This window comes from Neodiprion virginianus, chromosome 7, assembly GCF_021901495.1.
Source record: "Neodiprion virginianus isolate iyNeoVirg1 chromosome 7, iyNeoVirg1.1, whole genome shotgun sequence".
Lineage (NCBI taxonomy): Eukaryota > Metazoa > Arthropoda > Insecta > Hymenoptera > Diprionidae > Neodiprion > Neodiprion virginianus.
Window position 1 is genome coordinate 19,065,150 of NC_060883.1, and position 25,750 is coordinate 19,090,899.

Here is a 25,750-nt window from a genome sequence, read left to right on the forward strand (position 1 = left end):
TCGATCTTCATTTTCGTGAAAATAACCATCTTATCCGTGTTTTATTGAACAATAATTAATATATTACAGTTATACCGAATATTTTCTCATACGTACGTAACAGGTATTAGGTATATATATATATATGTATATATGCATAACAGTCAGGCATGTAATGTTCATGTTTACATAAATAAAAGGTACGATTACACACGTGGACATGGAGAAACGCAGAAAAGTTACGAATCACAATAGTAATATAATCGCTGCGTATTATTATACGTAATTCTGTATTATTACCCGATGAAATCGCAGGTGCATAATCTTATTTTAACCAGGTATTATTTATGTTACCGTGATAAGAAATTGATCGGAGGGCGATAAAGTCTGGGTAATTTTTCTTTCCTCTCTACTTTTTTTCACCGTAATGATAAGGCAAAGAAGGAAAAAAAAAAGAACTTTTAATCTACGTAATCGTAATCACAGCTAACTTCAACAAATGTTTTTTAAGGTCGGTAACCATCCTCACGTAGGTTTCTGTAATGTAAGGAATATTGGCAAAGGTCCGAATTAACTTGGGCAAAGAGTTGAAGGAATTAAGGAACGAGTTGACATATTTTTCACACAAACCCTACTCCAAGAAACGATCAATTATATGTATACTCAATTTTTTTCACTGAATTCCTATTCTCACAGAATCGTAATATTCATTTGTTCATTTTTTGTTTTGAATAAATGAATATTTTTCTCCTCGTTAAGTGCAAACAATCGGCTTAATCGGTAAATTTGTACATAGTTCGATCAGTAGCCGTTAAAATTGACCGGCGTTATCTTCTCACGTATTCAGGTTACCAAGTTTCAACTTGTTTACGTCCATTTATTTCCCATCTTCTCGACAATATTTGTGTTTCACACTTTGTGGAAAATTCCACGTCGTGTTGTCTATCATCTAACGCGATAACAAATCCTTGAATAATTTTGGAGATAAAATCTGTTCCAGAAGCTTCTTAAGTCGGTGGTCGCGAATGTCGCATGAATATTGCGAAAAACAAGTTCTAAGAACCATTTTAAATAAATTTCTACAAAAATGAAACGATTCATCGAGGCTTGATCCGCCATTTCGAATTTCATGTATTCCGATATCAAAACGAATCGGCCTAAAAGCACCTAAAAATTAGGAATTTATATTTCGAGAAGCAATTATCCAATTCGATTGGGGTTTGTTTTATTCAAAAGTATGTAAATCGAGCTTCCGTTACTAGATTTTTTTTTTTTTTTATCAGAAGCAACGCTTCCCGTTGATCGTTGCTGGTAAAAATATCATGCAAATGAACCTCGACCTTCATACTTTTGACTAACAACGAACCAACCCCCAATCGAATCCTATTACCGGTTATCTAGTTATAAATTTGAAAATTTCCCTAGGCCTTACTCAAAATTTATAACCAGGAAGTATATCCGACCTCCCGTACATGAATTTGACTACCGGAGTTGTATGGGCGAAAACCGTATGACTTGGCACCCTGCTAGGTGGTGCTGGAATCTGTTTTGGAAGTTCACTGGACGTGGGGAGTGAATTCTCCGTGGTGGAGGCCTCGAGTTGGCCGTTTCCCACGGCGTCGACGATCCTCCCGTACTTCTTTCGGGGGTGAAAGAGGCTCTTGGTGATGGCGTAGCGTTTCTCACCCTCGAGGAGAGCTTTCAGGTAGGATCTGGGCTCCCAGCTGGTCCGTTTTCGGCCCGCCTGCTTGAGATAGTAGAGTTTTTCTTCATTGGGGCCGATTTCGCCCGGCATCGACGAGATCTTCTGGTCAAAAACGTCCAGCTTAACGCTACTCGGTGACTTCTCGACGCCTTCCAATGAACTTCCGGAACGCAGCTCGATCTCCAAGAGCCGAAAGTTGTCCGTGTTTGGCTTCTCTACGCTCGTTGTACTCCCGAACGAAGACTTATCGTTGTACAACGATTTTCCATCCAATATTCGACCCGCGATACTCCGCTCGATAGAATTCGGCGAGTGTGGAGGACGCGGAAGCACCAATGCGCATCGAGACAACTTCACCGCCGATAATATTATCAGGAACGATGCTCTTCTCAGCGCCATTTCTGAAACCGAGAGAATTTTTCAATATGGTTTATACTGGATCCATTTCGTGTACTATTATTTTAAAACACCCAGAGAAATTTACGTAGTTTTTTAAATTCTAACTAAAACTAGAAGCATAGAATCGTTAGGAATTATTACGATTCTAAATCTTAGCTTTACCCTTCTTCATTTTGACTTTTACGAAAGTTCCCCGCGATGTATGTAACGTTGTAACCTCAAAATTTTTATAAATTGTCGGTATTGAGCATAACTGCCACCGAAGGCTGTTGAAATTTTTATACAACGCTAGCATGTTTTACGCGTGTTTTCATGCGTGTTTTCCGTACACAAAGCAACCGTTATGTGACGGTAGAGCGAGTCGGCGAATGCGCACGCGCAGAGTACAAAGAACATCACTTTTAACTCCCTTAAAAGTACAGAACAGACGACCTCTAACTCCTTTAAAAGTGGTCGTTTCTGCAATGCGCGCATGCGCTGTCGAAAACAAATCTGTCATTACGGGACCCTAACCTCAATTTCGTGCTTATTGTTAGTGAAAAAACGCGAAACATACTCTTGTTACGCAAAGAATCGTGTTTAAGAAAGAGGTAACGGTCTTTCCGTCTCGCGTATTTGCAATATATGTCTTTAAATTGCAAACATAGACTCTACCCGAAAAGACCGAGTTTGCCTCCTTGTTACGTTTATGACGGTTGGTCACCCTGGCAAACGGCCGTTCTCGGAATGTAGCGCGTGCGCATTAAATTTTAGTCGACGTCCGAACGTGCAGTCGTTAGGAATTCACTCGTGTACATACGTTAAGATAGAAAATTGCACGATTATATCCTGCATCCTGAGTACAGATATATAAATGTTACACATACACAGAGACGCGAAGAAACCCAAGTTTAATGCAGCGTGTTATTAAATGCAGTGAAAGTTACCGCACGATGATACGTATACATGTATATGTTACATGCATGTAATCCTACGTACGTACAAACTTTAGTTACAGTGTTCGCGCAGAAACGGAACGTTACCTTTTTTCTTCTCTCTCTCTCTCTCTCTCTCTCTCCGTCTCTCTCTCTTTCTCTGTCTTTCTCTCTCTTTTCTCCTGCATATTGCGCAACGCTTATAACGCAAGACACAGGATGTAGGAATAGCCTCGGGGAGAGGCGGCTAACTCGAACATTATAAACGAAACTGTTCAACGAAGGGGACGCAAAGGAAATGAAAGGAACGGAATCGAAAGGGAGCCTCGAGCAACGCGCCCTCCTTTCCCGCCGATGATCTAATTTTAAATTTAACTTGGACGAAATTTATCGATGTTATCACAGCCGCCTGCCTTACGCATTTTTTTCTACATCCATTTTCTATTTGTTATACATATATATATATATATATATATATATATATATATATATATATATATATATATATATATATATATATGTATGTATGTATCGTACATGTATAAATTTCAATGTCCTTGTAGAATAAAAAAATAAATTTATGCTCCTTGATATCATCGAAATCGATAAATAATGAGTTAATCTCTCTGCAATTAAAAAAAAAAAAAATGAAAAATCTTTTTGTCAACTACAGGAAAATGCAAATCAAGATACAGGATTTTTAGTTACATTGCGACGTCGTTATTCGGTAGTCTAAAACTGTAAATAAGTCTAGTAATTATTGAAATTTACTAAATCTGAATACAGTTTAAAGTTAAATCTGGATGCGATCTTTAAATATCTTGAATAAAAAATGAAACGAAAAATGTCCTTTTTGATTTAAAAACGAAATTCAAACTAGATAGACAGAGAAAAATTTGTTGAATTTGTCAAATATATCTGGAGAAATGTTTTTCTTTTGTTTTTTGTTTAATATAACGATGCGTGAAATTATTTGTCCGATCGTTTTTTTTTTTTTTTTCCCCGAATCAAATAACATTTACTTTCTATAGAAAAAAGAAAAGAAAGAAAATCCTCCAACCGTAATATTGGACACATTCAACAATTTTCATTCCTGATACTCTATTAATTATTTTTCAGACCTGCATTTTACGTACTCGAAATGTATAAAGAATTAGAGAATTTTTAGGAAATTAATTCGGAAGGAAAAATTTTCCTTGAACATTTACGAATTTAAATTATGCGAAGATCAAGTAATCGAGGTCCGCAGTGGATTAATGATAATTAAACAAAAAATATAGCAATATCGTGAAATTATCCTCGGTATTTATACCTGATTATAATAAACAAATTGCGGCAGCGGTATCTCGAGAGAAACGGGCGTGGCAATTTCTATCGATACTCTGTGATCTCAATGTATAATGTTTAACGTACGTACGTACGTACATAGGTAATATATTTTTTATGCACACACAAGGCAACGCATTCGGAACTCGGTATAAGCCGTCCAGGCCTCAGGCTAGGAAATTGGCGGGTAGCTTTTACACGTCCTGAAACAGGTTCTATTGAAAAGTGCAAGTCTACACGTTGCAAATCCGGGCACGTATTCACACTTTATTAGCGCACCGTGTATAAAAAGTTCGTGAAAGTCGGGCATGTTATAAACTTAAGTAAAAGTGACGGAAAGGATGAAATTATGGGTAAACATGAAATATGCACAACATCAAAATATCAAAATATCTACAATATTCGAATATAGATCACGGATCGATGATAATGTACAAAGAAAAAAAAAAAAAAACGTGCGCAAAGAAAAACACAACCAGATGAACATTTTGTAGAACTAAATTGGACGATCATCAGGCTAATCCTGAATATGCAATTTTTATTTTGTATTATTATTATTATTGTTGTAGTTGTTTTTGTTGTTTTCGCTGCACTGAAAAAAATTTCATTTGTTACAGTAACTAAAAAAGTTGAGTAAAACAAGTATCGTTAAAAAAACTGTTTCAATATTGTTGGATTTACGAAAAACGAGGTACGCGTAACCATTTTGCGCTAGAAATTTCTTTCAGTGTGTATCGTGGTAAAATTTCGCGGATTGATCGTTATCGAATCAACGTGTATGTAATTTATACCCGATTATTCTATTTATAGATATATTAATGATACTATAATTAGGATTTCCTTGTGAAAGTTGATAACGAAATTGAATTCTATTTTTGTCATATTACAACCAACGGCTATTAAGCGACAGTCTATTATTCGCGGTTTTGAATAATTCTTCGATCGAAGCCTGGCTCATCGTTTTCCATTCCCAACGCTTGAGAATAAATTTTTTTTCCCTCATAATCATCATAATTATCATCATTATTAACTTGTACTTTCCGGATTAAATTGAAATTTTCCATCAACTGCAGCTTAAATATATACTCGATTATAGATCCGGAATTAATAAAACCGCATGCAATATATGTAATTTGTGTTTCTCGATTTCATTTCTCCGTCAGTTTTCTCTTCCTTTATAAGTCACTCTTCCGCGATATATCTTTCTGTATTTTATAATTTTGCTTCATCCTTTTTTTATTCAGCGTTCACCAATTTATACCCTTGTATATTCGAATTCCTTAGAAATTTGCTATGTCTAATATTTCGTCAAGTCGTCGTACCGTTTAAACGGGAGAAGTTCAAGTTCCGAATTTGAAATGTTCCGAAAGCGCCTAATTTCGAATTATTTGGTGGCGAAACTTGAAGTAAAGAAATCAAACTTTGAAGAAACCACAAAATTTCGAACGGTCGGAAACCCGACGGCTCAAAGTTCCGAAACGAAAGATTTTGAAAATTCAATTCAGGATTGAGCAAAGTTCCGAAAAATAAAATCCCGATGCAGCGAAATTCCGAAAAATAAAATTTTGATAGAGTAAAATTCCGAAAAAATTTAAATATACTCACGCGGCGTGATTTAACCAACGAGTGGATGTAAAAAAAGCAGAAAAACCGAAAATCGAAATGACCAGGTTTCCCAACGTAAATACATGAAAATTCCAAAACAAAGAAACATCAACTGGTGAAATTTCACTAAGCCAGAAATTCACCGAACTGAATATTTTTGATCATTCGAAATTTCGATGCTCCAGATTTTCAAATTCTTGCACTTTCGGAACATTCGACTTTGACTTTGACGTTTCGTCAAAGTTTGATCTCTTTACTGGTAAGTTTTGCCACGAAAAAAAAAATTCGGAACTTCTCCCTTTCGGAACTTTTCAAATTCGGAATTTCAACTCCGCCCCCGTATAACATCAATAACACAGTTAAAGCGAAGAATTAAAAAAGACGGTTTTTCGAAACAAACGAACAAACAAAAATTAAAAAATAACAGTTTTTCTCCGTTTTTATTTCATCTTTTATTTTTGGTTACAGGCACTTACAGTCTTTTTTAATTCTCCTCCTCAACCGACGAACCCAACTGTAAAAATTCCCAATATTTGGAGGACGTGAAAATTATTTTCCCATGGTGGGAAAAAACCTCCGTAGAAAATTGATATACACCGATATTTATACGGCAGAAAGTGAGAGTGGTCAAAGCCCACTCGATTTCAACGGCGGTGCGGAAATGATACATTATATATATATATATGTATATATCAGAGATCAATTCCGAACTAGACTGATTGCGAGTCCAAAGTGAAGCGAGCCGCTCGTTTCTACGTTCACTTCTCACCGTCTACCTTATACCGATTTTATTTTATTTTTTTTTTGTTTTACTAGATCTGATTTGATTTTTTCCTCCTTTTAATAAGGTGCCGCACCTTCGTTCACGACGGTCTTGATTTTTTTTTTACACACATACTTTTTCTCACCGTGGAATTTGTTAGACATTTTAATCCGTTGATTTGCTCGTTTTACATCCGACATTTAACGTCTGTCCAAACGAATTTCTCACACAGTTTATTTAAAGTTCTTCAGCGGATTGCTTTGCTCCAGATTATACGGAATTTTTTCACCGATTAATTGCGATTTTTACGCTGTATTCATAGATCGATCAGTTTATTATTTACACTCGCGGTTTTCCTACCTCGCTGAGATTAATGTTCGCTAGAGAATTTAGAATAAATAATAAAAGAACCGACGCAGCTGTGGAAATAGAAATAATTGAACAAAACGAGATAAAATGAGCCTTTGAAAAGTGAAACTTGATAGTCGATTGAATTGAATTTTGATTGAAAGGAATCTTTTATACTTGTTGCGGAAAATGATTTTTAAGAAAGTTACAAAATTGTCAGATTAATTTTTATAACTCTCCCCTCATCCCGAAAATCATATTATGTTTGTTTTTTTAATTTATTTTCTTTTCAGGTCCAGTTGAAAAGATTTCTAATGTTCAATTTGTATTCTTATTTTTTAACGTATACGCAGCGACGATGAATAATCGTATTACATATATGCACTAAGAATGCCGCGTGGCGAAAGTGTTACAAATGAGCACGTATATGCATACTCCATTAATCGATCGTATAATCCACACACAATAAATCGTTAAGACACGTGGATTCAGGATCAATGAGAAACTTTAATCCTTTCGATTCGATCTTCAATTACCTACGCCTGTAATTTTTTTTTTTTTTTTTTTTCAATTTTTCTGTAATTACAAAAATTGAACATACATCGAATAATGATTTTAATCGTTTAGATATACATGTATTTTTTTTATTTTGCTATTTACAATTCTTTCATACGAATTGAAGTTCAAATATGTACCTATATGTACATTTCCTTTGAGAATTTTTTCCAGATTTTTATCGACAAAGATTATTTCATTTTATCTTTTCAACTATTTTTATATGAATTGAAATTGATGTATACCTATATATATATATATAAATATATAAAATAAAATAATGTTTGTCGATAAAAATGTGGAAAAAAAAATTCTCTAAAGGAAATGCACATACATTTTAACTTGAATTCGTATAAAAGTATTTTAAAGAGCAAAGTATAAAATTTGCAAATCTTTTTAATTATTTTTCACAATTTTTCACTATTTACAATTCTTTTTCATTTGATCTCTCCAATTGTTACTCATAATTTTTTCCTATGCGCGATTCCTTTACACGTGAATTGTACATAGGAAATATTAAGAAAAATAATTGAAAAGATGAAATAAAGTAATATTTGTCGATAAAAAAATCTGGAAAAAATTGTTGAAGGAAATGCAGAACTGCTGTTTTGTTTTTTTTTTATACCGTGTGTTATTTATCTATGCTAAGGATATGTGTGTGTGCGCATACCTGTACAGATAATATGGGTGAATTCGGAGAGAAAGCCGACGAAATGACAAAAAGTGCTACCGCGCGTAACGGGCAACAACGAACACCGTTTAACTGTATTTTCGAGACATCAAACCGGGCTTCGCGAGTCTTCGTACATTAAGGTAATTTCATCCAGGGCGCGGAGCGAATTTTTCAGGCGACGCGTGTGTCAAATTTGGAACAATTATTTCATTCGTTGATCTTTTTTTTTTTTTCCCCTTCATTGTTTAATTTTTACGACACGTTTTTGATACATACGTGTATTATATATACACATAGCTTGGTTACAGAACAATTTAGCTATTTTTAATGTGGTTATTTTATTTATTTGTCTAACTCACGTTGCCGGATTGTTGGATACAAATTAGGAGGACTTTAATCGCGGGTGAGGAAATTGAATTTTTTTTTTTGAAAATTTTAAAACAATCCCTGTTTGTTTTACTTTTTTTTTTTTTTTTTACTCCATTTCGTATTCAGAAAAGTGTATTTAGAAAGATCGAGCTTGGGGAAATTTTTTTTTGTGTTTTTTTTTTTATAATTTACTTACCCGTTTTCAAGATGGTGGGAAAAATTTTTTCTTTCCAAAACGAAGTAGCTGGATAAATCTGTTGCCAAGTTTTCACCTCATTTCGTTTGTCTTTCAGTGGCGATCAGTTGCGATCCTGTATAAGGATAAATAAAATTAATATTTATAACTGGAAGTGTTTGTTTTTTTTTTTTTTTTTTTTTTTCAAGCAAATTATTGATTACTCATTTTACACTCGCGGAATGTTTATAATTCGTAATAAATTCGTGATAAAAAAAAGCGATTTGCATTGATATCTCAATTTCGTTTGAACTTGGGAGAAAAATTTTTTTACGTGTAATGTGGGAAAGAAAGCAAAAAAAAAAAAAAATCTCTGCAAAAATTATCGTGCTCCGAAGTTGAAACTCATTTGCGTGCAGAGATTTATGAATTCGAAAAAGACAGTGACTTTTGTGACGCGTGTTGACCGTTCATTTTTTATTTATTTATTTTTTTTTACTTTTCCGTGTCTTTTCGATCGATTTTTCCGTTTACCGAACGGAACTTTGCGGCTTGAAGATTGAGCGAAGAAGAAGAAGAAAGAAAAAACGAATCCTGTGTTTCGAACCATTGACACCCGATAAATAATTCATCGATTTTTGTTCGACACCTTTTTTACTCTACTTTTCTTTCTTCTTTCATACCGTTATCTTTCGGTATAATATCTAGAAAAAAATAAAAGAAAATAAAATAAATACATAAAAAAATGCGGTAAAATATGCGTTCACAATGATATGTACGTGTATATATATATGTATGTATACCTTGGTTGACGCGTGACGGAATTTCGCAACATTTACGCACATTGTACGCGTGTACCCGAAGCCGTGATTTATTGATAGTGTACAGATTCATTCATACAGACATGCATTCGTAAAACGCATATATGTGTGTACCGATAATGGTGTATAATGAACCATAAAACCTCCTTTGAGGGAACAAAACGAGGATGCGAGAGAAATTTTTAGGTTCCGGTTACCGCTCAGTCCTTGACTATTTTCATTTTTTACCACTATCGAAAAATATAGTCCTACGTAGAAAATGAAAATTAGTTTTCTAGCCGTTACCGAAAAGTCTAGTATCCGTTACTATTGTTTCTCATTACGATCACTGTTACTAGATTTTCTTGCAACTGTTGCGAAAATTTGATGCTTGTGCAACGATAAATTGACGTTAAGGCCTTGTTTAACTAAAAAAGTAGAGTAAACCTCAGAAACTGATTTTGCGTTGCAATTACCGAAAAAGGATCGACGATAGCGCAAAATTGTTACGCGAACCTCGTTTTTCGTAATTCCAACAATATTGAAACAGTTTTTTTTAACGATACCTGTTTTACTAAATTTTTCTAGTTACTGTAAAAAATTAAATATTGTAGGTGCATGTTTGGGAAAAATCGTTACACAAAAATACCCTTATTTTGCAGAAGCCAACTACTTGAAAGTCGTTCGAACTTCATTGAGAAATAATCATTTTTTCCCCCGATGTTTCGTTACGTTAACGTTTGGAACTAACTTCGGTCTCATGGTGCAAACTTTTTTTTGTGTCTGCGTATATTTACGTACCTGTACTATATTTACGTGTTACGGTACAGTTTGTTTGTCTTATTTTCTCGTTTTTACTTCTCTACGTTTCTTTGCCATTTATTTTTCCACCGTAATTATTCGCTGTCCCTATTTATTTGTTTTTTGCATTTGTTCGTTCCATTTTCTTTCTTCCTCTTTACAGGCGTTTCGCAATAACAGCTATTTTAGATTAAAAGTTGCAAGACATTGCGCGCACATTCAGGTTTTTCAAAATTATCCATGTGCAATGACAAAGACGAAATTGAAAACCACGCTTTTCACAATCGAATCTAATTAATTAGAATATTTTCTTGTCGATCCTGTACGAAACATTTCTTTCTTTTTTTTTTAGTCAATCCACTCGTTTCGTTTTTGTACAAAGAATCGAAAAAAAAAAATATACGCATACATTCAAACAAAATTAAAATTAAAATTACGCCATTTTTCCTTTTCGCTCAAAATTTTTTTCGATGCGGATAAACACCGTGCAATACTTGCGAGTGTCTTTACTTTTTGGATATTTGTCTTAGTTTTTTTTTCTCGTGTATACAAAGTCAATGCGGAATCTGACAACTTTTGTCATCGTAATCGAGGAACTGCGGTGTTAGATTTATACAATTGAACAAATCCGATTTGTTTCGTTTAAGTTGTCAAGGCTTCTTGTGTTAAATTTTTCACTTCGTCATTTTCGAGTAACAAATAATTCCGTAATAGTTTGTTTCTTTTTCTTTTTTTCTATCTTTTTTTCCTCCTCTTTTCGTACCGATATAATGTGACAAATGTTCCAAGTGATTAAATGATGATGAAATAACGAGTTCGATCTGTATAAAAAGCAAAAAAAAAAGAAAAAAAAGAAACAACAAAGAAAATTGATGAATATCACTTCTTGGCAAAGTGACAACTTTAGATGACGATTGAAATTTATACGATAATGCATATAAATAATGTTAACACCGAACGCAAGTATGTAGAATATTTTTTATTACCGTCATAAATCGTTGTTCGTTATATTTCTTTTTCTTTTTTTTTTTTTGCTTCTTACTTTTTACAACGCAGGATATTGCACGCAGTTTTATAATTCGTACAAATGTATAAACGTATAAACGTAACTCACTCTGCATGAATGAATTTATCCAGTTACGAGTATAACATGCGGTCCCATCGGTTTTTCTTGTCTTACAACTTTGTTTTTATTTGTTTATTTGTTATTTATTTTTTTAATTCAATTCTCATGAAATATTTTATCGTTTTCAAAAAACGAGAGAGAATGGATCCTTACGAATAAAAAGTCAAACCCGCGTACACACGCACACTCACAGGGATTAAAATTGAAAATCGTTTTGTGGAAATATCAATTGAAAATTAATTATCTCAGAGACGAACCGCAGTGAAATTTGATTTTTAAAAAATTTTTTTTACAATTATACGAAATTAATACGTAACTTGGTATTTTTAATTTTTCCAAATTATATATTGATATCGACTCGATTAATCGACCAATTTATTCGTCGTTAAATGGTGATAAAAATCTAGCGATAAAATGCAATTAATTTCGGATATTCGAGGAGTGTGTCGCGACGTAGGCGCGTGTCTCGGTAAAACCTTCAGGTAAACTGAAATATACGAGGCAGGTACGTTTAGTTCTTTGCAGTTCTTGTCTCGGTTATAATTCCCCCTTCTCCTCGATCTTTATATCCAAACAGCACGAACTCTGCCGTCTCGATTCCCCCACCGATTTGCCACCACGATATTTAATCCTGTGCGGTCGGTTATTATAACAGAGTCTGGAGAAATATTTTGCAGCAATATTGTGGATGGAGGTCTGATAAAAAAAAAAAATTAATCAATGTTTGTTAAAATGGAACGGAAGACTTTTTTTTTCTTTGGACGGTAGAAAAACTCAAAATTTCATTGTTAGAAAAATTTTACCGAACAAAATACCAAGAACGTCTAATTTACGTTTGAGTTTTTTCTTACATTTCTGTTACAGGAAATATGACAGAAATTAATTATTGTTACTTTAACATTTAAATTGTTAAAGTTAAGTTTAAAGCACTTTTAATAAAACGAAAAATTTTTGTAGATCTGCTGGGACATTTTTCTTTTCCAAACGTGTTTAATGCTATAAATAATCTAACTGTAACGTTTTTTTTCGATTGATATTTAATCAATGTTCTAAGATAAATTGAACTTCGGCTTAAAAGTTTGTGTCGATGCTTTTATTGCGATTATTGAGGCGCTTTTAGATCGAATAGTTCGCGACGCCACCGCCAGATGGACGCGCAAGTCTCGCGCTCTCGCAATCTAAGCGATTTGACCAATTTGTCCAGCTTTCGTTCTACAGGATTAAAATATATTCTATTTACACTCGATTCTCATTACAGGTATGCAAATGTATAAATATGTCATGATTTACTACGAATTGAATAATCATATTCAGTAATAAAATGACTCAGGGTTTTTCATAATCAACAAAAAGGATTCTTTTACTCGTTGTAAACGATATTTGAACTATTTTAAAACTCTACAATCTTTGCTTCTTTTATTCTTATTACTTCTTCTTCTTTTTTTTTCTGTTTTTTACAATACGATGATTATCGTAACGCTTATAAGGTCTTACCATTTATGAATTCGGTTCACGTTCCTTTTCACGCGTGCGCGAAAAAGGAAACTTGATTTGTATCGCGGAGGAGTGTCGCAATTAAATCATTATAAAGTATTGCTACAGTGTATAATAACATTGGAAGAAAGTCAGCGGGCTGCTCTATAAACTTTCTATGCAATGCAGACAACGACTAAAACATGCTTGCCTTAGTAAAAATATATCCACCTGACAATAATGAAACGTCATTTGTCATTTTGGTCTCACGTGACGGCGATTAGACTCGCTATTTTTTATTTTTTATTTATTTCCTTTTCCCAATTTCTCTAAATATTTTTCTTTCATCGCGGTTTAAATTACCTGAGAAATTTTATCGCTCAATCAGACGCCAGTGGTTTTTTTTACTCACCTCTTCCGTTAAATCCATTTGTTTTCAACCACTGATAAGAAATACCCTCTAAACGCATCGCTTCATTTCAAACCGCGTTAATCGGTTGGAATACACAGAGATTTTTCACGGTCTCGCGCAGAATATACTTTTTTTTTTTTTTTCTAATTGCTTCTTCGGTTCTCTTGAGATTCAGCTCCGCGGATTTTACTTCTCCATCGAGAAACAACAGCTGATCAGCTTTTTTTCCCTAATACCATTGATCGAAACGAAACGTGCGCGAATCCCGCTTTTCTACTCTCTACTTGTTGGAACTCGATCGAAATCGCTATTCGTTTTTATACTCACTCTTTTTTTCCATTTTTTTTTTTTAATTGTTTATCGTGCAACGAGAAACTTCTAATTAATTATCTCTCGTCTCGTTATTACACTATACAAAACACGTGATATCAAGATAGATTATAAGGAAATGATTTCTTTGGTCATTAATCTCTTTTAAATTCCGAAATAGACTTATATTTGTAGTGAAAAAAATCAAACAACTTTCATTTTTCCCATCTTTTTTCTTTTTTTTTAACACATTAATCACAATTTTTGTCTCGTCAATTTGTGTAAATTTGTTCTTTGTAATCAAGTCTGCGAAACTGGGATTATAAATACTGTTAAATAAATGAATAAGTAAATTATAAATCGATCGTGTCAGATTATCGTATGTTATCAGAGCGTACAGCCGTAAAGATCTCAAATCGATTTTGTCGATTATATTGTCTATACGTTTACTATTGTTGTTGTTATTATTATTGTGCATACAAGTTTAACCGTGTAAAACTTTAACCTAGAATATATATATATGAATAATACAATTTCAAATTTTATTATTCACTTAACTTTTATGTGGATCGCGAATTTGCGGTTGTGAACAATGAAACGGCGGATCGCTTCATTGTAATAAACCCGGCTTATTGTTAATAGTGCAACCGACACTCCCAGGATATAATTATTTCTTATCATCGTCCCGCGTAATTAGTCGACGTGTATAATTAAAACCATTCAATGCCAGTTAATTAATTTGCTCGCAGTCTCATTTGTCACAGTGTTAAATCCATTAGCGAAGAATATTGTATTGATTATTCACGACTGATAAAAAAAAAAATATTACAATATTTCTGGATCATTAAAATATTATTATTATTGTAAGTTTGCGGTTAATAGATTTGAGAAATTGTCCAATTTCTGTAGAAAGAAGGAAATAGAAAAAAAAGTGGCGCAAGTTCGAATCGCGTTATTTGCTCTTTTTTTTTTTTTGCTATCATTATTATTTATTCTATCTTACGTTCATTTTTTATGCAATGGTAATATTGTTGAAAATAAAACGACACGCGGTAAAATGACGTTCGTTTCTATTTTGTGTCGCATAAATTTCTCTCAAGAGAATCTTGTGCATTGCGCAGCGTTTGTGGAGTGAAATAATTCACGAAAAATCGAGCAATCAAGTAGAGCACGACGAAACCGTAAGCAGGGACATTTGACGAATAGGTTGCATACCTTTGTACTCTTATACCTGACCATAACCACGACCTGAAGTCACTGCGTTGCGAGTGAATCACGATTGTCTCGGATTTAACTGCAGGGAAAAAAACGTTACGATTACAGTTACGCGTGTACAAGGTGGGCCGGGTTAATTTTCTTGACCGTTAAAAAACACCACGTGAAATTAACTATTTCCTGTATTTCATTTTAATAAGACGAGAACAAAAAAAAAAAAAAAGAAAAGAAAAGCAGGGAAAATTGTTTAACAAATTGTAAAATTTTCCTCCAACTTTTTGGATATATTTTCCTAATCAAATTTTCTCTTTTTGCTAAATGAATTACCGAAGAGAAGAAAAGTGAAAAGAAAAAACAAACCATGAAATTATGTAAATTTTGCGATTATAATGTATATGACAGTTTTTTTTTTTTGTCTATCCATCGAGTAGCGAAAAATAAAAAAGAAAAAATATTCGACTTTGATGTAGAGATTTTTTTCAAATTCATTACATGTATTCGATACACAGAACAAATTATTTTTATTCTTGTGTGTAATACATCATCTATAATGAAAAATGAGACTCGTGACGATATTAATTTATCAATCGCGCAAAGATTTTTCGCGTGGGAAAAGTAAGAAAAAATTCGAGTTGAACGACGTATTTAGAAATTACGATTGTACCGTATCGGAAGGAATTGCGAGGACGAAATTGGAAACCGCGACTTGCAATTTCATGAAATTAGAGAGCGGGAACCGTGGAGAAGGAAAAGGAACTTCGCAGAATGCCGTCTTCCTTCTTCCTTGCATCCTTTTTCCCTCGTTCTATTATAAAGTGTGGAATATAGGTATATTATATTATACCTATATTATTGTCGGCGTTGTTTTTTTATACACGGCGTGTCGACATTCAGAGCGAAACTTCTTCCATCGTCAGTCCTTATAATTATCCATTATATACACGTACACGCTGTTTATACCATAAAGATATTTCTCTTACAAACGACGACGTAACAATTTTTCACCACAAATATTCCCACCGTTTTTGTCGCGCATTAAAAATTTATCTACCGCGCGTGATTGAAATTCTCACGACATTAGGAAACAATTTTCGAGACACTTGCGAAAAGAGAGCAAAAGAAAAACAACAAAACGAACGGTCTCGCAATTATTTCCTTTCGAAAGACTGTGTAAAAAAGAAAAACAATTTAATTCTACGGTGCAGTATTGAGAAAAAAAAAGTCTTCACCGTGCAATTATAATTCTGATATTTTTTTTCTTTCCCAAGATTTCCGTCAATTTACGCGGCTATTAGTTTATATTGAAAAATGAAGAATAGAGGGAAATACGAAAGAGGTGGGAAAAGGAGAATCATTTTTGCATGTTGTGGGAGATTTGAAATAAAAAAATATTTCGTAGCAAACAGTCACGTTCGTTAATTACGACATTATACCGTGAAAAAAATTTCTCCTCTGTTCTCTAAGACGGATACATATTATGCGGTGAAGATAAGAAGATAGCATTGTGTTCCGGAGGTATATTTAGCCTGTAGAAGCCATTTACCCTGTGTTTACACACTCCCACGGTGTTTGTACTCCACTTATTCGTGCGATGACATTCCACGCTGCTGTTGAATTTCTTATTTATTTCCTCTCTTTGCCTCTTCAAGCAAAACTTGTGCTAAAATTCGTCACCTTCGTCTATGCTACTTCCCCGACGAGGAAACCTCGATGATAATTATTTGCATTTGAAAGACGACGATAATTTGCACGCACGAAAAACGGCAATTATCATTGTCTTTTCGCTGTACAATTCCAACGTTTGTCCTTCGAATGTGCGAAGAATAATAAATTTCGCAGTGCTGGTGGTTCGCCCAGCTGCTATTTAGAAAAAAAAAAAATTATAAATATATATATATAACTTCAGTAGCAATCATTAAATAGCCTAAGTTTTTCTTTTTCTCTAATCATTGATAGCCTAAATCCAGAATTTCGGCTAGATTCTGCAATAGCTTTGGCCGCCATTTTGAATTTATGGTAGAATTTTTCTTTGTGAAATAAATCACCCATTTTCAAATTTCGATCAAAAATGGTCGTAACTAAATTTTTAGGAAATTTAAATCTCTACAATTTTGATGGTAATAATTTTTTTCTCTACGATCGATATTTTCCGATTTAAACCGTAGATTCAAGATGGCGGATAATAGGTAGGCAGGTATTTAAAAATAGCAATTTCAAATTTAAGTTCTACACATTCCGACTGGACTTGCAAATTATCGCGTACCTAACCAGCAAGACTCGGCTCTAGAAACTAAGGCAAAAAATTGAAATCAACGGAGGAAAAGAAAAGAAAAATAGACAACGTGTGAACCGCGATCTGGATGTTAAAACCCGCTTTCTCAAGTGGGTCTAGGTCGTGGGATGAGGTCGACGCACGCCAAGAAACAGCCGTTCATAAGTAGACGACCCATATTATTTTTAGCCATAGAACGTACACCGGACTTAAATGTGGAAACAAGTCACGTCACGTCTGCGCCTGCAAATAGGCAACCGGACGTTACGATTTCGTTCATGAGTTTGGCACACCTGGAAAAGCCGCGTAGCGCGGCAAGACGACCTAACCTCACATATTTTAAATAAAATATGTAATCCGATTATTAGGAAAGGTTGAATATTGTGAAAAATGTAAATTGTGAAATTAAGTAAATTTCGAACAGCTGAGTCGCGCTGAAATTTATTAATTTATTGATTTACTTAGAGCGATGATTAGATGTTGAATGTTTTCTGCAAAGTTTTGCAATCTGGTTCGATGAAAATCCCTATTTGTCTAATCATCACGCTAAACAAATCAATAAATTAATAAGTTTCATCGTCAACTCACCTTTACGAAACTTATTTGATTTCGCAGATTACACTTTTTACTATATATGTATATTCAATACTTCCTAATAATCGGATTACGTATTTTATTTTAAAAGTCTGAGGTTAGGTCATCTTGCCGCGCTACGCGGCTTTCCAGTGTTGCCAACTCACGAACGAAATCGTAACGCCCGGTTGCCTATCTCTAGGCGCTGAGGTGGTTTGTTTCTACGGTTATGCCCGGTATGTCCTTGGTTGAAATTTCTAGTACTAAGAATTTTTAGGGAAATTGGGACATTTCGTATTATTTCGTACATAACTCTAACTATGCATAGTTCTTCGTAAAGAATTGTTAATTTTCTTTAAAAAAAATATGGCAGCTTTTAGATTTTTTACTGAAAAAAATACAAATTTTCATGAAAATCTACAAGCTTTTATCCGAAACAATGCATGTTTACGAAATATCCCGATTTCCCTAAAAATTCGTAGAAAATCGTAGAAGAAATCATTTTCACCAATGGTGGTTCGTATATCCGCACCCCTGCATCGCCCCCTACACCACGGATCATTGCAATTTGCGTGACAGTGGCACTGAAAGCTTAAAGAGAGAATTATTTGTGTAAACAGTTTACGGCTAATTCTCGCAAAGCGGTCGAGTAAACGCTGTTCGGATTAACACGCGTGATAATCTCGTTGCGTAATCGTTGTTTGTTTTTTCAAACAGAAAAAACATCGCTATTTCTTAGCAGTAATTATTCTACTGTTATAAGTAGAAGCGTATTTGACCAATTTTTCAATCTTCTTACAGGAAGAATACATCGCTGAAAATATACGATGGACGGCGATCGACTATTTCAACAACGCGGTTGTCGTCGAACTTCTCGAAGGCAAAAGGCCACCGGGACTTTTCCTGGTCCTCGATGATGTCTGTGCTACTTTGCACGGCGGTAGTGCCGGAGCTGATGCAGATTTGCAAAAGGTACCTAAAACCTATATAACAATTGCGACTCGTTAATTATTTCCTTTTTGTATTCAATTCCATAGATTAACTTGTTATTTAAATTCATTGAGTACAGGTATATTTGGTTCGAATAGAAAGATTCGCCAAGTTTCTTTTTTTTTTTTTTTACACCACTTATTTTATTACAACTCTTTCTAGAAACAAGTTTTTATCGAGTTTTTACCCTCTATTGTTTCAGAAATTATCAGGATCAGCTCACGGTCACGCTCATTTTCAAAACACCGGCGATGGTTTTGCGGTTCTGCATTACGCTGGAATCGTGAGCTATTCGGTAGACGGATTTTGCGACAAGAATCGGGACGTTCTGTTTCCTGATCTAATTGAACTTATGAGAACCAGTACAAAGTGAGTATTATCATTATACATTTCTATGATATACAGTATGATTTGGTATTTTCATATAAAGAAACGGAAAAAGGAAACAATCGGGTCACAATTTTTTTTTTTGTCCCGCAAATAGTAAATATAAAACGAAAGTGCGAGATAGAAAAACAGAACGTACGTAATTTTGGGTAAGTTACATAACAAGCAATTGAATCTCACTGCAGATTTTGTGTTCAATGTAAATATATTACAATTCAATTTTTGCTCAAACGAAATAGGAAAAAAATTCTACTTGACTGTTGGTTTTAATTTGTCCGATATATGCGCACGTAAAAGTCGTTTCTTTTTCCTTTCGCTTTTTTTATGTTTTTGTCAATTAATGCCTGACCGTGTTTTTCATAAATCCCAACAGTCCTCTGGTGAGAGAGCTTTTTCCACCGGATGTGAAAACGGCAGCGGACAAGACGAAGACGTTGAAAGCGCGACCTACGACAGCCGGAAGTAAGATTCGAAATCAGGCCAGTAGACTGGTCAGTCAGTTAATGAAATGCATGCCCCATTACATCCGATGCATAAAGCCGAACGAGACGAAAAGGCCCAGAGATTGGGACCAGCTGCGAGTGAGACACCAGGTAATTATCACCCGGAACCAGAATTTCGTCGACTGTAATTGAGCGATCAATTAAAAATATTTACAAAGTGATTTTAGCTCGTGTTTTTGATTTCAGAATAGAATCTTACAAATTATGATATCAAGCCAGTAGAAATACAAGGGGGGTTCTACACGCAGATTCCTGTTACTGACACTTACCGACATCCTCCCCAGACTCAAACCCGTTTCCGCGATGACGTCACAGTCTGCCGTACCGACTTGAGGTCAAAAACGGGCAACCTTAGCGACAGTTGTATCGGTCGACGGTAAAAATCGCGGAAAAGGGTTTGAGTCTGGGGAAGATGTCGATAAGTGTCGGTAACAGAAATCTGCGTGTAGAACCCCCCTTGTATTGCTACTCAAGCCTTTTCGCAGAAAAGACAAGAGTATTTTTTGTTCTTTATATAGAAAGTAGTTCAAGTAAATTTTTTAAATCCTCCGATACAACATGTTAAAACAAGTTCGATCGTCAAAACTGAACAGTTTTTTTTTTGAATAAATTCTCCACTCAATTCCAGGTCGAGTATCTTGGTCTGAAGGAGAATATCCGAGTTCGCAGAGCTGGATTCGCCTACCGAAGACCGTTTGTCAAATTTCTTCACAGGTATGCCATACTCACAAAAGAAACCTGGCCAAGTTGGCATGGCGACCAGAAACAGGGCGTCGAACATATCCTGGCAAGCGTCAGGATGGACAGGGGCCAGTACCAGCTCGGAAAAACTAAACTCTTCATTAAGGCGCCTGAGAGTGTGAGTGTGCACTACGATGACCATTTTTCAAGCGCTTTGTGACTTTGAAATATCAGTTCATAGACTTCGGTGATCATGTTTGACCAGTGTTGTACGTTATGTTGACCATTTAATCTTGGATGATAATCAGATTAGATAAATTCACCTAATCTTTCATGTTATTATAGAGAAATTGCGAGTTTGGTTCATCTTTTATCTTTAGATGAATTTATACTTGAATAAACTGATTTTCATTTAGATAATAATAATTATATTAAGTATCTTTGACAACACTGCTGAGTTGATTGATTGCGCGGAGGGTTTCTTTTCTGCATAGTCAAAAAAGCGTAATTTTAACCAGTATTAAACGACGAGATTTAATCCATAGTTGTTCATGCTGGAGGAGACAAGAGATCGGAAGTACAACGCGTACGCAAGAGTGATACAAAAGGCGTTCAAAAAGTACTTTGCTAGGAAGCGACAGAACAAGCAGAAGCAGGAAGCTGCCTCTCTTCTGTTTGGTCATAAGCAGAGGCGACGAGCTAGTTTGAACAGAAACTTTGTCGGCGACTACATTGGCCTGGATAGCAAACCACAAACCATGTCGTTGATCGGCAGACGAGAGAAGGTCGGCTTTGCTGAGATCGTCAAAAAGTACGACAGGCGGTTCAAGGTATGATCATTGGTTCGGTTAAACTGGAAACCAAGCGAAACCTTGACTTTGATCACTTAATTCTTCCTCAACAACCTTTGTCTTGGGTTCAAACGTTCATGTTTATTTATTCACGATTTCAGCCGTGTAGAAGGGATTTGATACTTACGGGAAAGTGTCTTTTCCTCATTGGTAGAGAGCAGATCAAGAAAGGACTCGATAAAGGTCGATGGGTCGAAGTTATCAAGCGTAAACTACCACTCGACCAAATCACCCACGTCAGCCTCAGTACTCTCCAGGTTTGCGCACTTATATATTATTTCAGATTTTTCTTTTTACTATTCTGAGCCTTGAAATAGACGACAATCATTTCTTTCATTGCAAGCAATTTCTATTATGAATTGAAATGTATTCTAAAAAACCTTGCTAATACCTCTGAATGTTTCTATTAATATTGTTTTTACTAAGATTATATTCGCTTATCAATTCATTTGGTGGACAATAATTGCACCCAGTATCCGATCATTGTTGAAGAACATTTTGGGAAAAATTGTGATCAAGTTCGTGTATATTACTAAGTCGAGGCGATAAGATCTGAACTAGGTTCTCACATAGTAATTTGTCAAATTGATCACTGCTTAATGCGACTTATCACTCTTCTTCAATTTAATCTTCATACCGTGAGTCGCTTATCTGATAATAATACTTCTTTCAGGATGGATTTTTAATTATACACACCAGAGATGACTACGCCAGTCTACTTGAGCTGGTATTCAAGACTGAATTCCTGTCGGTGTTGAGTAAAAATTACGTCGCCGAGACTGGACATAATTTAAACATCAGGTTTAACAACAAGTAAGGATTTATTTATTGTAATTTTTTTTCTATACCGAAAAACGGAAAAGAACAGTTGAATAAGTAGTAAAAGAAATACAGCAGTAAAAATTTCTCGGCCTAGAAATCATCACTGATCAATTTCTCTGTGCTATCTATTTCAGTTTAGAGTTTAAAGTGAAAAAAGAAGGATGGGGCGGTGGCGGCACCAGGCAAATAAAGTTCACTGAGAGTTACACCGGCGATAAGGAAATATTGAAGCCCAGTGGTAAAGTCTTGAACGTTGGTGTCGGGCCTGGATTGCCTAGCACAACCAGTGAGTACTTTGAGATTTTATGAGCGTGAAAAAAAACTATCAATTGTCCGAGTACTGAAACAGCTTGACCAATTTCGAAATACTTGCAGAACCAAATTCAAATACAACGTCTGCCATGCCAACTACTCGGCCAACAAATCATGCCAGACCGACGGCAAATAGACCCAGGGCGGAACTTCCTATCTCGAATTCATCTGTGAGGCAAATCTCATCCGTAACTCCGACACGACCCTCTAATGCTCCGAGTCGAATTGCCCCGGTACCTCAGCAGAGCAGACCTTGTCTGCCTCCGAATCGACCCAATTTGCAGCCGAGCAGAGCGGCTCATCCCAAAACGAGGACGGAAAATCCCAAGAAACTTGTTACTACTGGCATACCGATGATGGGGATGTTTTTGAACACAGGTGGTGCTCCGAAAGGTACCGAAAGATCAAAATTTTTGTACGATACGAAACTATGGTACACTGATGCATACTTTGCGTTCAATTTGGTAGTAATATATTCGTTTCGTTGGCGCATCGCGCAAATCGATTTTCTGGGAATCGTTATAGATTTATTTTTGATAATATGATATATACATTGAAACTTTAATTTGAGGATGTTCAGCTCCACTTTTGAAACTTTCGATTCATGATTTCTTTGTTTCGATAGTTTGTCGATAAGATTAATTATAGATTAATTTCTCGTTGAGAGATCTGAAATGTGAGTTTTATGTACAGGGTTGATTCGAGCACCGCCGCCTCCGACAAGTCCAGCGCCACCGAATCAGCCAACGGTGCACAGTGCTTTCCGATTGCCGAATGTGAGCAATGGGAACAGTCAAAGGGAAGCAGGCAGTTCTGCATCCCCTCAAAGAGCACCCATCAGTGAAGCTGTCGGTGCAAGACCAAACCCGAGGATGGCGCAGAGAGCACTTCCAGCCACCCCAAACATGCCTGCGCCTAAACCACCTACTCCTAGTTTACCCAAAGTCAAAGCTCTCTACGATTACAGTCCGCAGGATTTGGATGAACTTGGATTTCAAGAGGGAGCCATCATTGAGGTGATAAAAGAACGTGAGTAGCGATCATTGGTTGTTTTGCCTCTTTCGATTACTTGCAGTCCAATTTAACTCAGTGTCACTTAATTTTTTAATACTAAAAACAGTCGAGAAGTAGAAAAATCAACGAAAAACTTGATGGGTAAAACTGATTTTGACATACTGTTATAAACAAAAGTTTTGCTATTGATTTTGTTGCTACGAAGTCCATTGCCCCGACTATTATGACTCGATCTACTGAGCTAAGTAAAAGAGTAATAATTGCTGAGTTAAAAAAGTGACGTTGGCGGTTGTGTCTTTTTCTTTTCCTTCCATAATTTCGGAATGATAATAAATTTTTTCACTTTTTCACTTCAGATCAAGGCGGATGGTGGTTGGGTAGACTGAATGGTAAACAAGGATTATTCCCCTCAAACTACGTAGAGAAGATTAGGAGTAATTAAAGCTGCGCGTCTATAGGACTCGCATGTAGACTGACCGGTTGTATAAAATTATAATGTTAAAAAGGAAACGAGGAGTCTGATTTCATAGACTCGTGCTACTTTGAATATAGATATATTTATTATATGTAAATACATAGTATGATGTATATTATAAGATAAATCAACTATTTGATCGAGTATTCCAGGATAAACAGCTTTCACATGTACCACATGTTTATAATTATAACCCAAATCACTGCCATGGTAAAAAGAATTTTTATTAAATCGGAGCTTCGTGCTCGGTGGATGAATTTTCTTTCATTCCATTTTGAATGGCGTGAAATAGCGGTGTAGGCGTATTTTCTAAACAAAATTTGAGTGCCTCTTGATGAATGAACTCTTTCCAATTTAGTTTCCTTCAGAATCTTGGAAGAATGAATTTAGTAAATAATTTTCGTTTACTGGATAGTTTGATATCTATGATAGTTTCCTCGTTTGACAATTCTCCGAGGGTAGTAGGATCGTTTCAGATATGCATATTATTCCAAATATTGTATAATGGCGCTGTGTAGCAGCGCAGTACGTTATAGGAACTGCTTTTAAGTTTGAGGCAAATTAAGATTATAAGCAATTAATTTATACTTACCTAGATAATGATTCCAAAGATAGCTAAATTATTCCACTCAAATCATTTTTACCACTTTTTAAAATTACTGTAGCGGCGTGCCATCGTCTTATTCTGATTCAGATCGTGATTTTCCGTTACCAATTTCCACAGCATGGTTCTGTGTAGTTCGTTCGACCTTATTACGACGATTGGTAATTGAATCTTACAAAAATAGAGATTTATTATTAATAATTAGTTATATTAGTTTAAGTTTGCGTGAATAGAACGATTTACAAATATTTACCTTGTAGTGTCTTTCTGGAAAGTTACCTGTGTACTGATTTATTCCATAGTTATAATCGATATTAAATTTAGTACATTGTCGTATGATGCGCCAATGCCAACACCAAATGTAAATATTGTTATGCAAATTGAGTATTTCACGAATTACAAGATGCGCATGTGCTATTTAATAAATGTGGAGTTGATAACAAATGAATGAAATATATTATTCCTACCTCATTAATTTCTCAAATTATACGGTTTGTTGACGACGAAATTAACTTAATATCTGTACTTGCGCAAGATGGAAGAATCATAATGATCGAGTGAACATGATCTCTCCGAGGAGAATGTTGTATTCTTCTGGAATTGTTTCTAAATCCAGAGGGGTAAACCATCTATTTGTTTGCGATATTTCGAATTGGAAACTTTTTCGACTCTGATCCGATTTTTGAGGGTCTTTTCTCGTAACGGGTGATTGAATATTCACGGAAAAGCGACAGACTGGATGAGAATTTTTATTTCTTCTTTGGATTCCTCTTCTTTCATTGAGTAATGGGCTTTACTTTCTGTGAAAATGCAGCGGATATCCTTTAAACTTCTTGCTGGCAACTTCTAATTCGCGATTCACGACGGATGAGGACCACCTGCAGTCGTTTTCTCTCGGAAATTGACATCAATATAACATTTAAATCACTTGATTCAATTATTTTTCAACACCGAGAAATGGCATCATAATAGTGCCTCAAAAAATTTATTCCAGTACCTTTCAAAATCGCGAAAATTTTGGCAAAAAATGCAAAGGGGTTAGCCTTACTTTTTCTTCATTTTTCGACCAAAAATTTTGGGTCTCAGATTCGTTTCGTATGACTCTGACCTGACTAATTGGACCCCCAGGAACTCAGAAAACGCAGAGAAAAGAGCGTGGGATCAACAGGAGAGAAATTACGAAGGAAAATGCACCTGCTGAAAAATGTCGAAAACACGGGTTCTCGTTTTTTGGCTGTAACTTTTGATTCATTGATCGCAGCGTATTGGGACTGAGCCCAATCGATTTCTCTCGAAAAATTACGTCGGAATAGTGCCAC

The 25,750-nt window shown here is 35.3% G+C and overlaps 2 protein-coding genes across 2 annotated transcripts in view; one reads left to right on the forward strand and one right to left on the reverse strand.

Annotated features, from left to right (window-relative positions):
• LOC124308600 (unconventional myosin-Ie-like) overlaps nt 1–24,906 on the forward strand; it is a 43,056-nt gene extending 18,150 nt beyond the window's left edge. Inside the window, exons 11-21 of the mRNA XM_046771436.1 lie at nt 18,594–18,764; nt 18,985–19,151; nt 19,543–19,762; nt 20,301–20,531; nt 20,899–21,183; nt 21,306–21,461; nt 21,878–22,017; nt 22,161–22,312; nt 22,402–22,731; nt 23,032–23,367; nt 23,709–24,906. Of these exons, the coding sequence (XP_046627392.1) occupies nt 18,594–18,764; nt 18,985–19,151; nt 19,543–19,762; nt 20,301–20,531; nt 20,899–21,183; nt 21,306–21,461; nt 21,878–22,017; nt 22,161–22,312; nt 22,402–22,731; nt 23,032–23,367; nt 23,709–23,794 (2,274 nt within the window). The 3' untranslated portion in view covers nt 23,795–24,906. The remainder of the gene's footprint in view (nt 1–18,593; nt 18,765–18,984; nt 19,152–19,542; nt 19,763–20,300; nt 20,532–20,898; nt 21,184–21,305; nt 21,462–21,877; nt 22,018–22,160; nt 22,313–22,401; nt 22,732–23,031; nt 23,368–23,708) is intronic.
• LOC124308602 (uncharacterized) lies at nt 23–12,043 on the reverse strand. Its single transcript, XM_046771438.1, has 3 exons — nt 11,527–12,043; nt 8,833–8,947; nt 23–2,085 (listed from the first exon to the last, which is right to left on the reverse strand). The coding sequence occupies exon 3, from the start codon at nt 2,081–2,083 to the stop codon at nt 1,412–1,414; it is 672 nt and encodes a 223-aa protein (XP_046627394.1). The 5' UTR covers nt 2,084–2,085; nt 8,833–8,947; nt 11,527–12,043; the 3' UTR covers nt 23–1,411.
• Nucleotides 24,907–25,750: the final 844 nt, after the last annotated feature.

Coding starts and splice junctions, on each gene's coding strand:
- LOC124308602 (XM_046771438.1), bottom strand. CDS start 2,083: ATGGCGCTGAGAAGAGCATCGTTCCTGATAATATTATCGGCGGTGAAG.